We start from the raw sequence: 15,170 nt of genomic DNA on the forward strand, positions 1-15,170 counted from the left end.
GAATATTTCGCAATAGAAACTGAGATACCAGTGGAATATAGATTGTAGTCATTCCTTAATATGAACTAAAACATCTCGAAATTTAAGAGATACCTTCTTATGTTGTTTAAAAGCTACATTATGTGATCCTTTCTCTATCTTGTTATGACTGGAATACCGCGGCGGATTGCGCTCTAAACCTTAAAAAGAAGCCTTTATTCATCAATACGAAATTTACAAACACTTACTCCAAAATGTTTATAAGAACCTCCAATCCAGGCAAGCACGAAACTAAATGACGTTCATTTGTAATTCAAACTCCAGATTAAACATGTGAAAAAAATGTAAGAAAGTGAGGTAAATATCATATGTTAAATATGTATTTCATATTTTAACCACGAGCTGAAAAACACCTTACTCTTTCCTCAATAGGAGAGGAGGCTTTGTTTATCGGCGAAACTTACTTTTATACTAGTGTTACTTTTTTCTTCGCTGATTATTATATATACATATATTTCACGAGTAGTATCTTATTTTGAAATGAAGACGATCGCGGTAACACGTTCCCTTAATATGAATATTTATCTCTGCGTGTGCCCCGAGCCTTTATAAAATCATTCGTGGCGTTCCGTCTCCGTATGGAGTCGCTATTTTCTTATTAAGCGCGAAACCGAGGCAATCCCGGACTTAATGAGCGCTTCCCGAGATACAAAGCTACGCCCGTGCCTTGCTCATCCACTGATGGAATCATTTCGCAGCAATACGGGCGATAATCGCGTGGCATTGTGCTGTAAACGTGTTTGTCGTGTGAGCTGCCATCTAGTGGCGTAAGAGCCAGTAAATTAGTCAGGTTATAGTCTAAATATGTATTGCACAGGTATTACAGAATATCTTAACCAAAAATATCTTTAAACCTAATGGAATGTTTCTTAGTTTTGTTAGTTGTTTTAAGAATGTCCACTGTCAGTTTTTGATACACAGTCATATACGGCTTATTGTTTATGGATTGTACTGATTATTTGTTTTAGACTTTGCGGTTTATAATAATTTGTATTCTTGTACTTTTACTAGACAGAGAGTCCAAGATATCTAAATCTCATATGATTAATGTCGATATGAATTCATCAATAATGTAAAACTATATGCATTTTTAGTTTTGGTATTTTTGGAAGTGTTTATAGCATAGCTCGGCCCTGTCACTGGCTCGTCGTCCTAAGCATCATTTTCGGATGCGGCGGAGGGAGGTGGATTGTTCAGTGTTTAGCGTTCAGTCGCAGCTCTGAGTAATTAAGCACTAATGCATTAGCTCAGCGACCCGGTCAAGGTCTTAGGAGTTCGTTCGAGACCTCGCTTCTATAGCACGTTTTGTTGTTCAATATTGTCACTATTTCGAACCTTTTTTTGTACAACAATTTCATACTTAGTATAGTCTTGGTAATAACTCAAGGTAGTGGTGATATACACTGTATTAGGTTTGAAGTTATATTAAAAAAAAAAACAGGATAAAACACTTTTTACTTTGGATTCAGTCTAAATAAATATTGATAGCAATAGTTACACGTGGAATATAAAGTAAAATATTTCGACCATAAGTATCTAATTTGCATTTATTTAATAAATAATATTTACGATATAAAACTTAATACTTAAAATACTGTCATATCTGTAAGTGCTCTGAGTGTAATGCATCGCAGACCCCATAATCCATTAAGTATATGTGTACATACGTTGCTTCCTTTATTCACGTTTAATATAATATAAAATTTCATATGTTAATAGTTTTCTTGAGTGTTATAACTAATTTTCCACATCAGAAGCCTTAGTGAAAATTCAAATATTGATTCCATACGAACGAGGCTGTCCCCCGCCCTGAGCGTGCTCGCTGTGTCAAGCAATACAAAGCAAAGACATGTTAATTGTTTATCTTTTGTCTTCGAAGACCATCTAATGTCGACCCTAATGAGTAGAGAATAAAGCTCAAGTTCAAACGTGGCCCCTCGTAGTAGATATCGTCGAGACACATCAAAGGCGGAATGCCAATCGGTTGTTTTTATCGTTTTCTCTAGACGAGCCCTCGTCCGCGCCCTCCGCCGTGTGTAATGAACAAACTATACTTGATTACGTTTTACCGATTTTTTAATAGAATTTTCGGTTTTTAATCAACGCGTAATGTAACGTCCCGCACAAAAACGAACACGTTCTAAATTTAATTTCCGCGCTGACCGCGTCATTACATTTAAAACATCGTCACTCCTAAAACGCTCAAAAGTTAAGTGATTACATTTTTTATGTTCTTATAAGTTTTTCCAATTTATACGTGCGAAAAATTCTCTTCGCGTTTAATCTTCACCAATTTTAAACAAAGTGCTTGTGTGTTGATAAATATTTGTGTGTGAGTACCACTACCACTCGAAGTAGACCGAGCCTTCTGTGGAATAACATAAAACCCAAGAAATCGGTTCAACAATACATACCGGCAACAACGCTGCCGGCACTGGTACAGGGCACGGCCTCGCCGCAGATATGCAATAACTGCACGGAGGTGACCATAAATCGAGAATTACGCCTCAATTTTTTTTAAGCAAATAACACCACTATTAGATAACGTATAGAGATTGAATTCGCGTGCAGAAATAACGACAGGTAGCGCGTTCTCCGTTCACCGGGGCAGGAAGCGTGGTAGGTCGCAATAAACAGGTTTCATACTTCATCAACCCAAAATATCTTGATCCCTCGCAGTCACATCACTTTCTGTTTTCGGGTCGGGATTTTCACGAGCCGGGGGGAGGGGAGTACGTCAAGTTTGGTTGGTCTGGAGTACAGGGCTCGTATCCCCAGTGCTCACTTCACACGTTCGACAAAGGGCCCTAACTGCCTGCTATTAACACTGCTCACCCCCCTGTGTTGGGTTAGTGATGTAAACACCTAATGAATATACGCCAGTCCGTCTGTATTTTGGAAATAAACGTCATATAAAGTTTTAATTAGATTTGCTGTTTAATAATCATCCTGTACTTGTTAAGATATATCAAGTAAATGATCATACCTGGTAGGAGTTTGATAATAAGTGTTAAAGAGTATTGTTTAATATAATATGCTAGTTAATAGGCGTCAGTTAGAAGTTTCGTTATGTACAAATTGCATTAAATGACAACATTTTAACTGTAAACAGTGAATGTAGTGTTCTGTCCGTCAGTGTAACGAATGCAAAAAAATACGAAAAATATAAATATTTTAATAATTGCGTCTCTCCATCACTAGACGCCCGCTGCCTGCGGCCCTTTAACAGTGCTAATTATTTGAATTAAAACCCAAAAACATTCATGATAAGATTTAAAATTGCTTAAGCCTTCAATTTACCATTCTGTGAAACCGTTTACAGGAATTTCATCCTAGTCCGGCAAGCTTAAGACGTAAATTAGTTTGTAATATATTCGACAATGATTTCGATAGAACAAGCCGAGAAGAACTCAAAGCAGTCGCAATATGACGATATAAAACGACAGTTTATTTGTTCAGAAGCACCAGATAGTAATCAGGTAGTAACAACAATATGGCAGCGCCGCGCGGGGAAGGGTCTGCCTGCATGGTTTCTGCTTCCTCCGCCTGGCCGCCGAATTATACCTAGATTCAGCCTTCTCTTTACCCCTGTGCTCTATTTATTTCTTGAAATTAATCGTATATCGAAAGTCAGCCATGGAAATGTGGTGATGACTTTTGTAACGAACTTAGTTTAGTTTTTGTAGTATACAATCGATTATTTATATAATCGGTCTAGTATATATGCTGCGATAATATTTTCGTTTACGATTCAGCTATATAAAGGATATTGCATCTCAAGTCACGGCCTGCTTAGAGTTAGCATTCATGTGTGTATATGTACGTATATTTCAGTTTAATTTCAAAGTAATTATAGTATGGCGCTTATTTTTCCCGCTTCTTTGAGTTTAGTAGCTTGCCTCGCCTCTATTCAGATTAAATAAGTAAATAACAGCGCACGACGTATAGTTATTAGCTTTCACTTAAGCTTAATTCTAAAGCAGCTCAGTGGCGTGTGTGTTTAGCGAAATATAATTTTCATGCACAACATATACCTAACAATACCCGATATCTCTATATATAACTATGCAGGTTGAACTTTAACGCCTGCTAAGTATTTCTTTTTTGTTTTAAAAATAACGTAGGTTATTATATCTAGACATATATATTTTTTTCCATAAAGTGAAGTATAGTCACAAGGAACTAGGTCGCTATTGAACACTACTCACAATAGGCGTATATATTTATGAGACTTTATGCAGTTGAGTTTAATGTGGATTAAGTATGATTTATTTATCAAGTAAATCAATGGCTGGTGTCAAACGACACTCTACTTAACATTTCAGTTTACATTTAAGTTGTGTATAAAAAACCTATGAGAATTATATACGTTCTCACCGATGTGTTGCTTCTCAATTGAGGGATTCGATGTATTATTACCAAGCTATTTCAATATTGGGAAGACATAAAAACATAAACATGTAAAAACTTGTTGGTCTGATTAGATTCTTAAACAAAGAGGAACCACCCTCTAGGTCCTCCCCGTTCTAACCAGTACATATTTTTAATAAAACACAATATTAAATGATTACAATATTATTCTTAAAATTTACATACATAATAACGAAAATTCATTTCATTACATTCTATAAACTATATACAGTTTAATATATGTGACAAGTGTTAATAACGGATGATCGAGAGATTTATGTTTAAGTAAATCAATCATACAATATAGTTAAGATGTTAATAATCTGAAATAAAATATTGTATAAAAATACCTGACCTAATAACTAAACAACTTAACTCAAAAGGTTAATATGAAAACTGCAGATTTCTAAGTGTTGTTTTAGTTTAGCTTGAAGATGCGGGTTTATTTACTCTTAGTTATTACGTCATACTCTACTTTGGTTTTAGTGTACCTACGACCACACATATGGACGCAATTAGGTATTTTAAATTTAATACAATATTCAATTCCCAAGCTACTCTACTCTCCACAATCAAGTGAGGCCGGGTAAAACTGTTGAAACGTGTACGTAAATGATTTTAGTATCTGTTTTATTACATTAGTATGTCAATTATGTTTTCGGTTGATATAACGGTTTTTAATGTCATGATACAAATGGCAAATTTTATGTCAATCAAATCTTAATTACTTGGTGTTATAGCTTTGTGGGAGCCCTGCTGAGTAGGTTAATGCCGAAACCCAATGTATTCTTAAGTGAGTCGGTGTAACTAGAGGCACAATATTTTGGTTACCATGGTTGGTGGCGCATCGATGGCGCAAGCCAAGGTATAAACCTTAGAAACATTAGTACCCTCTGACAATATAAATTGTCAGAGGGTACTAATGTTTCTGGGCAGTAATGAACATTTACCGTCAGAAGGCCGGTATGTAAAAAAGTAGACCTAGACACAATGGTATGTAAAAAATATATGTATTATTCAGAATTCCATTTTAGAAATGTTTTTTTTTTTTAGTTTTTTAATCGTTGGAATATAATATAATTCATAATTCATAATTCATAATTCATAATTCATTTATTTATTTGCAAGAATATGGTACACAATACAGGTGTTCATTAATATAAATTCTCATATTCTACCGATTTATCGGTGTGCAAAGTATTAAACATGCCATAAATAATAATTTATATAACATTAACAAAAGCAAGACTACCATAAATTCAATCACATTAAAATAAAATAATAAAATAAAATTAAGGAATAAATAATTTAGATTAAAAAAAATAAGGATTACATAATAATACAAATAGTTTCAATATTTTCATCAATTATAAGAGTCTAATTATAAGAGTCTATGCGCCATTAATTAAGAAAGTTAAGTACACAAATAGAGTAATTTTATAAAATATTTTTGTCCACTTAAAGTAGTAGGTACCTATAGGTTCCTGGGTACATGTAAATAATATATAAAATGGAATAGATTAGACTTCTCCCGCTGAGAGTGAAGTCACGGGCAAAGCTCTGTAATATAATACATATTCTCGCATAAATGATTGTAATAACATATTAATGTATGAGAATGGCACAAGGGAAGGAGGCGTGCCGCAACATGATTACTGTTAACCCTTGCTCCGCCATTGTAGTAATTCAATTTGTTAATTTTATTCGTAAATATTTTGACAGCGCCGCAGTCGCCCGGTATTGTATTGTGCAGTAATCCGGTGTTAGGGAAAGTGTTACTTCCTCGCGCACAAAGGACCGGCTCCTAGCTCGAGTGTTAACAATTGTGGTTTTTGTTACACATTTTATTCGTTGAATAGATCCGACTGCTCGATCACCCGGACGCGTTTGAGATGAGACGTTTGACTTATTCATTCGCTCACCTCTGTACTCATTTAACTGTTGAAAAATTACAGTTGAACGCTTATTTATTTTCTAACGAACAATTTTAATAACATTTATGGCATCCTTATAAAATATATCGATGTAAAACTATGTTATGACGATGAAAAAGTTAGCTACTGGAATTCAGTTACCATTGAATTATATAGACTCACGACGTTACTTTAAATATTAAAGTAACGTCGTGATTAATAGCCTCGTGTTTAACACAAAGGTTACGTGCTTTGGGAGAAGCTGTGAACGCACGGAATCTGGTGACGATAAATAATGATGATTCTGAGTAAACTAAAAAGCAAATATATAGTTGAAATTATAAATACGTTTTTTTAATGTAAATTACATATGATTATTATAAAAAGACATGGATCAACCAGGAATATAAAGAGTATTTACACCCGATATTATCTCAATCCCAATCAGTACCTATCTGTCAATGTTACTGATATTATTTTAAACTGTGTAATTATAATAACTGTTGAATGACTCATATAATATTTGTACAGCGAGGTAGAATACCTACATCTAATATCGTATTTTATTCTGTTTGAGTCTTAAAATATCCGCCACGCTGTATAAATAGAATATACTTAGTAATATTCTATTTATCTATTTTATGCAGTTTCTACTCGGACTACATTTAATGCAACTGACAACATATAGATACAATAACTTAAATATATTTCTGTGTAAGGAAGTCATACCGTTAAACAATAATATTATATATTTTTTTAAATATCACGTGTTTACCCACAAAAGTTTAGACAGGATCATAATTACAGGGTAGCGCGGTGAGCCGGTGAGCCGAGGCGCCATCCGTTATTTTGACAAGTTTTTGTGTAATAACTTCGCGGAAATATTAATTCTGTTTGTTCAGGCCACTGGCGTTACGCGCCTCCTCGAGTGTGTCGGTGTGTTCGCAGAATTACACGAGGTTCGCACTACATTGTTGTTGTTTTTAATGAAAGTCGAGTTAATTTCGCACCGCAGTTGTTATTTTATTTTACTTCTTTACCTAATTATAACAAAATAATAGACCATAATTAAGCTTAATTGAATGACCACCTTAGCATATGTGTATCAATCGCCAGCCCCAGTAGTCGCTTTCAACCGCCCGCCACCAGCGACCACAGACGAGATGAGGTGCCCTGGTCAAGGCGACTGCGCTCCGTTTATTCGACGAGACGTTTGCGGAATTTATTAGAGCATCCGAAACGTTGGCAATAAAATTTCAATTACCTCCGACCGGCGACTTAGCGTGCATCTCGAATTATAAAAGGTCTTTTGTTCGCGGATTAGCCGGCGAGCGGGCCGCGGTAATTGAAATAGCTGCGAGCATTAGACGGCTCACCACCGCCAGCCGGCCCTGACCCCCGGCCCTCCCCGGGCCGCCCCTGGCCCGGCACTACAAGGGTTAATTGGCAAGTTTGCCAGAGGTCACCCGCTCTGGACGAGCGACACCATTGTAACGCATTCTTGTAGGATTACAAGTTTAGTGTGACAGAGCCATTTTCAATTAACCGACCCTAAAGTCGATTAGATATTAATTTATTGCTTTCGGATCGCATCGGAGGCACGCTGCGGTGAGGATTAGAGATTGGAATCTTTCGAATATGATTTTCGCAATTTCACTAATTATACATGTCAACGGTGTAACTGTCGGTCGCGTTGTCAACTTTCTACTAATTCTTTATAAACTGTATCAACAGTTTCGAAATATCGCAAGTAATAATGTAATAAGAGTTTACGCGTGTAAGTAATGAGATTCTAGTTAGAAAACACCACATATGAAACACATTCAAATGTATTTCCAACTGGATATACAGTTAAATTCCTATCCAAAGTAAATTCGCGAATAACTCAATCCACGCAATCGAAACTCCATCGTTTTCCAGTCTTTTAAAATAACTGTCTCAAGTTTAAAATGCACGTAAAACGAGTGTTTATCGTATGCATTTTACAAGCAGTGCGTACAAGCCTCGCGACGTGAGATGAATGTCAATGTGGTCCGCAAGATGGCGGCCGTGCGCTCGCCGTGCCCGCGCCGTGCGCGCTCCGTGCCCGCTCCGTGCGCGGTTCACGCGAGTGTGCTATTACGCTTTGATAGCCTCCCACGAGCGCCCTCTACCGCGCTTATTAAGCGACCAATTTGAATAATTACAATGTTGTGCAAATTTGATAAGTAGACAGATGATTATGGGAGCGATAAATATACCTACGTATAATTACTGTATATACAACTATATATTTGTGTAAAGGTACACATAGTTTTACTTCCAGGCATTTGTTTCAAACCGCGGTATATTTAAGTACTCTTATCGTCATCGTTACATACTCTATTAATTTTATATTATTTAATCTTATTAGGAAATACATATTTATTTAATTCCTTTAATTTGAATGAAAAATACACCGAAGTATAAATACAGTCAATGTAAAAAAGGCTATGGTTATGATTATTTCCAATGAAGCGACATCTACAAAGTTCTAGAATCGGCCAGTAACGATTTAATGATAATTAATAACGGGATATAGGAATGATTGACAAGCAGCAACGCATCGCATTCGTTAGCACTGACCCTCTCTCAAGTCGGTTAAATAGGGTGCCAGTAATTCGGTGGGGGATTGTAAAGTTGCTCCTACACTTGCCGTTCGACACCCAAATTACTCGAGAGTGGGAGGGAAGCAGCATTTGAAATTGAACAACATTTTTCATAACACCAGTTTCGTTGGAAAATATGTTTGTTAATAACAAAGACAAATAACAAGACTTCCCGTTGAATTTAATATGTGCAACTATATCACTAAACAACATATGTAACTACAAACATTTCTATTTTAGATTTGATGATGACGATGAATTAATTGAATTAGTCCGAAGATCCTTATGGGGTTTTATCATCCAATAGAATTTCGTAGCTCAATAACAATAAGCACATGCATCACGTTTAAATTTTAAAAAATGTGTATGTAACAATAGCGCCGTTGCCCTTATATTTGTGTTAATTAAGGAATTCTTTTGACAAGGGCCGATGCAGCGACGTTCGGTTGTTGAGACATCGCATTGTCTTGGCGGGCTGATTGAACGACGAATGTTTTTAATTAACTGTTTATTAAACGATCGATTTATTGATCAATCTGTCAAGCGAGTAAATAGGCTGAATAAATAGGCAAGATATGTACCATCTGCTATTCTCTCATTAACTATAGGAGCTGATTCATACTACTGAGAAAATTTTTATTGGTCTCTAGTAATGCATATAAAATATCATATTATAAGGTCTTTCTCAACAGACTACTTTCCGATTTCCGTAGCTTAAAGCGTATTAAATGTTATTACACATTTAATTTAAACATGTAAAATTGGTTTATGCAAGAAGTTTCTAAAAGCCTATACAAGCTTGTGTATTAATTCAAAATGTTTAAGATATGATTGTATGTTATGTATGAATATTTGTTATATGTTTAACATTATCCTAATCAGTCAGATTAGTAACACTTAAATCATTTATGGATCAATTTATCCTTTATATTATATTTTATGTCTCAGAAGCGAACCAATAGTGCGCGATTATTACGCGATTATATACGCCGACTAACACTCATTTTATTTTATACTTATGTTTATAGCACGTAATATTTCGATTCATAGCTAATTTTATACATATGTTTAAGACATTATTTAAGTCGTTAGCAATCCACTGCTGAACAAAGGCCCTTTAAGGATAAATCATGGAGAATTGCTATTAACTACTTAACAGAGGTGTATTCCTGTACGATATCAACTGAAGTTCGCAAAGCACTGGTGTGCTCGCCGCCTCTGACTTCAACAGTCATGTTAAATGATTAGTAATATCTCGTGCATATATGTGTATTGGACTACTGGTAACATCTTCTAACAAGGATCTCAACTTTACCACACTGCTCCAATGCAGATTTGAGTATTATCGAATTACAGCTTACCATTTAATTTTCATTAATTATGATCCCCAGGAAGAAAATAAATATCATAATAATTTAGTCAATACTTGAATCTTCTTCAGATTACAGATACACTAAAATCTTTAAAATATTTTGTCATTATAGTTGGGGCTACGCCCAAGCAATGTTTTTCATTTAACATTAATCGACGGCTCTAATACAGTTTAATACATGTGCATAATATATGTACCTATAAGCTCTTAGGGAACAGTCATACCAATGTCAAAGTATTAAAATTTAGAAAAATATCAGTCGCAAAACGAAACGGTAAATAGCATCGTGTAGACACGACTAACAGCCACGTGACACGGGCACCACACCACGCGACCGTCACCGTCCGGTCAACACCTCCGCATCCGGCCGCCAGCACAATACCACCATTACGCCCACTCACCGCCACGTAATTGAGGAAGTCTTTATGCCCCTTCGCACTTATAACTTTAAATGTAGGGAAAAATAATAGTCGTGGCGAAACGTCTTCGATTTTCTGAATACGCGATTACATTACAGTTCGCATTGTCAGGTTTTTTGTCCGCTGTTTGGAACACGATAGTGGCTCGGGAGAATAGGATTTGCAGTCGCCTTTGTTGCTCCGGGCTGAACTAGATATGAGCTTAGTTGGAACTAAACTCGCCCACCTATTACCTGCGTTTCGTTCCATTGAATCTGTTGGCCGTTTTTAAATTAATTTAGCGGTTGTACTATTTCTGACGGCAGATTTTTTTTGTTGTTTATTTTAAAATTTATCACATCAGCCTTACTTGAAACTACTTTACTTTACGTTATGGCATGTTTATTGTGTGGTTCACTTTACATACTTGTTTTTCACTAAGAATTCTACACCAGAAGATGAAATATTAGTACCTACATCATATTGAGTATTTTTTTTGTATTTTAATTATGTTTTTCTTTTCTTGGTGACTTTTCAAGAAAAGTTTATCTTTGCCTCAATATATAATTGGTGCTACGTGCTTAGATATCTGAACTATAGAAAGAAGATATACGAACAAATTAACACCGATTTTAACGGCTTTTTAAGAATGTGAAAGTACAAAATGTTATTGCTCTTGATCGTACACCGGCACCACAGAACAACAAACCCAACAATATTCCCAATATTACGCATCATTACGTACTGAGCTATTGCCATGTTATTATTGTTTAAAAACCTATATTCTCATATTCGTTTTTTTTCTTATCTCACTCAAATCAACGGTTCGTACCGCAATAATTGCCCTCCGAAACATAGGATTTATCATTGATAACTTATTTAGAACATTTTAATGAATTCTATTGTAAATATAGTATTAATTAAGCAATTTAAAGGGCTGATGCTGGAATCCCGACAAATAAACCAATTTCGAAATAGAATAGACTTAATAAATTTTGCCATAAGACAAAAATATTTACGTGCACTAAAAAGACGAGCACGCAGACATCAGACAATCGCAAACGTTCAATATTCAGGAATATTAATTACACATTTAACACAGAGTTATAATTATAAGTTTGCGTTTATTAACATTTCTCTCGTTTCAAACCCATAACATTATGTCATATGTAATTACTGTACATGTTTTGCAATTTAACGATTATCTTTGCGTTCTTCTCTCATCAAAGTCGAGAAATAGTTCTAATTGAAATTCCACAAATTTAAAAAATCAAGACCTATAATTAAATCATTATCAAGGTGGTAGCTTCACTTAATTATTAAATGACGATTCAAAAGTGCTTGTAAAAGCCCACTTGAATAAAGTTTATTTTGATTTTAGATTTTGATTAGTGGCTATATTATGGTATCTGTTTTGATTATTATCGATTATTCAGCTTTGCAAAAAACAACTGTAGGTATGTAGTACTTTGTTTTAATTAGTGTTAATCAAGGCAGGAAAGGTTCGCTTTGTTTACTATATTTCGAATCACTTGTTTTTTACCTGTACTTAAATGATAATATATCAGAGCAAGAATATATTCACATCAACTAAATATAGTGATGGTGGATATCTTAATGTCTACTGAATTTCTCTGTGAGATAAACTATTACGTTACATTTGTCAATCGCTTATCGTCGGGGTATATTGTAGCCGTACGAATGATTTGCTTAGTAAATATTTACGAATATTTCACCACGAACGGCAAGGGCCTCGGCGTCGTATCTGATGTCTGTGTCGCCCTCAGAAACAATTCGTTTTATCTGCAGTAAAGTCTCCGAAACGACCTAACGACGCTCCCCGCTGCCCCCGGGCCCCCTGGCTCAGGTAAATCACGGCAAGGAGTTTTAAATTGAAATTCCTGTAGGAAGTGCAGTTAATTGTTTTGTAGCTTAATTAATGTATCGCTTGTTCGCAGGTTTCCCGCAAATAAAGTCGCCCTACAGTCCCTCTGCGCAGCCTCACCTCACAGGTCAGTCTCACGATATATTTATTATATTACTTAACTATTTTAATTACACGAAGATGTGCAAACACTGAATAAAAAAATAACTATTTTATAGTAATGTATTAATGTCATACGAACGAAGATCATAGCAATTGTTTCGTGTTGTACTTATTTTGACTACTCGTAGACATTAAGCAACTTTAATAAAATTAAATGAATCGATAACTTTTCGATTAGATATTCCACGTAGTCAATATTTCCGACGACTTTCTCGTCCTTGCGATGACATAAAGATCGTCAACTTTCTATGTTTATTCTGTTGTAGTTCTAGCAACTTTTAAAGATTGGATGATTAATAGTTCGTTTCTTTGTGTAACCGGATGTGCTTTGAAAGTTTACGAACGATTACTTCGCTAATTAGAAACATCAATTATTTTATTCGACACAAACTTCCCTGAAGCGGTTTGTATTTGTGATTCTGTCGGGCCTCCGGCTGCAATTTCTATACTTATTTTGAAACTAATGCTAAACAATACACGCTGCTGATTTAGGAAAGTGGCTGGAGGTGGTTACGGGGGGACTACGTGAGGGGTGGGGGGTCCCTCGTGTGCGCCCCCTCCGCCCCGCACCGCACCACCCCTCCCCGCTGTACCCTCGCCCCCCGCCTTTGTCTCAGTAATGAATCCGCCAAACGTCAAACGTCACCGCGCAGGCTCCGACTACCCAATATCATAAATCATATGCCAATCTATGACCCAAAGGAAAATCAACTTTGAACTTTTCGCATTAAAGCACTTTTCTCGATAACGCTTTTGATATATGTAACGTTTCGTCTAATTCCAAAAAGAATTTGCTTAGGTAGGACGTGAGGTTTTAGAAAATATCCTGTTAAATGCAAATTAGAGAGGTTGAGATAGAGACACGATTGTTGATCTCGAATTACTCAATGACGCGCGCTTCGGCTCGGCCGCCGCGAGCTCGCCGACCCGCACCCGCTATGCGTGTGGAGCGCCTGCGTTCGAGCGGCGTGTAGCACGTCGTGTGTATTTTGGTTCTGGCCCTGCAACCCTAGTTGAGTCTGAAAAGCGCCTAACAGAAAACAAACCACCTGCCCGGCGGGGGCCTGGCAGCCATTTGTAAAAATTGCCTTCGCCGCCATTTCTGCGCGGGAATTTCATATTTGGAACGCCGCAGGGAGGAATTCACGAGTAGATTTGACATTTTTACCATCATGGCCGCGCTTGTTTTATTGTTTTTAAAACAAAGAACCCGATGGTCGTTTTGCGTGCCATTGTTTAGAAAGCCGCCATTTTTAATATGAAAATTAGGGGCAAGGGTCGTTGCTCTATGTACACGAGACAATGGCTATATACATATACAATGTTTGCAGTCAAAACCGAAAATCACTTCGCACGCAAGGCTCATTGGAGAAACAACGCGCGTGTACATTATGTATCAATAAAACGGGCGATAGATAACGAAGTGTGATCCGGCATTAGCAGAATAAAAGTTGTAAATTAAATTTACAATGTAGTAGACGTAAATAAATGAAAAAGCCGATCAAATCAGCCAATTTCCATCGTGTACACCTAAATCAGCTAGTAAATAGTATTAAGCGCGAAAAGTTCACGTCGTCTGCGAAACTCGCCATTTCCGTGTGATGAGTGAAAATATCTTCAGATAAATCAAGTAACTGGCAACGTTCACAATCAAAGCCGGCGCCGCGCGTGAGGCTGCGCTGCAGACCGTTACATATTCATGCATCACATCCGACTCTGCACTTGGCTCGAAAGTTCGCGACGTGTTACGTCAATATAGTCAGTTACATCGCATGAATATGGATCAGGTAACTCGGCTTCTGAAATTCCTAATTCATCTTGATGTCTTTGATGATTTTACTCGATCTATTAAAAACCTCACTGCCGCCCGTGTAACAACAAACTCCATGAGCACCATGAACATGAGCTGTGACTTCTAAAAATAGCTTCAAGGGGGTTTTATTCTTATCATAATTTCTTTCAGTTCTTATTATTTTTAATATACAGAAAAATGCCAAATAATAGTGTTATTTTCTCGTGTGTATCTTTATTTAATTCAGAATAAAATTCGTAATTAAATTAATTAGATATCTTAATTGAGCAAATCTATACAAGTAGGCAAGAGTTTCTTCAAAAGTACCTTTTTTTAAACAAGACGAAATGTGTCAAAGTAACACGACAGATGACGAACTATTGAACACCAACAGAATTATTAACTACCGCGGCCCAACGCAAGGTTATCTTTTTCACAACATTCGTAAGGAAATGATTTTTTTCCTGTCACAGCGCGAAATGTAACGACTGTTACTGTAAACATTTCAAATAATCGATTATGCATCTTAGAGATGAGATAATAAGGTGGCTATTAGCTTGGGTGATGAGCTG

General features: G+C 36.3%; 1 protein-coding gene across 3 annotated transcripts in view; it reads left to right on the forward strand.

Moving 5' to 3' along the window:
• The window catches only part of LOC124535814 (visual system homeobox 2-like), a 98,504-nt gene that overhangs the window by 16,949 nt on the left and 66,385 nt on the right, over positions 1-15,170 (forward strand). For all 3 annotated transcript variants that reach the window (XM_047112175.1, XM_047112174.1, XM_047112176.1), the window contains exon 2: positions 12,718-12,771. In XM_047112175.1, coding sequence (XP_046968131.1) covers positions 12,718-12,771 — 54 coding nt within the window. The remainder of the gene's footprint in view (positions 1-12,717; positions 12,772-15,170) is intronic.

This window comes from Vanessa cardui, chromosome 15, assembly GCF_905220365.1.
Source record: "Vanessa cardui chromosome 15, ilVanCard2.1, whole genome shotgun sequence".
In the NCBI taxonomy this organism is placed as follows: domain Eukaryota; kingdom Metazoa; phylum Arthropoda; class Insecta; order Lepidoptera; family Nymphalidae; genus Vanessa; species Vanessa cardui.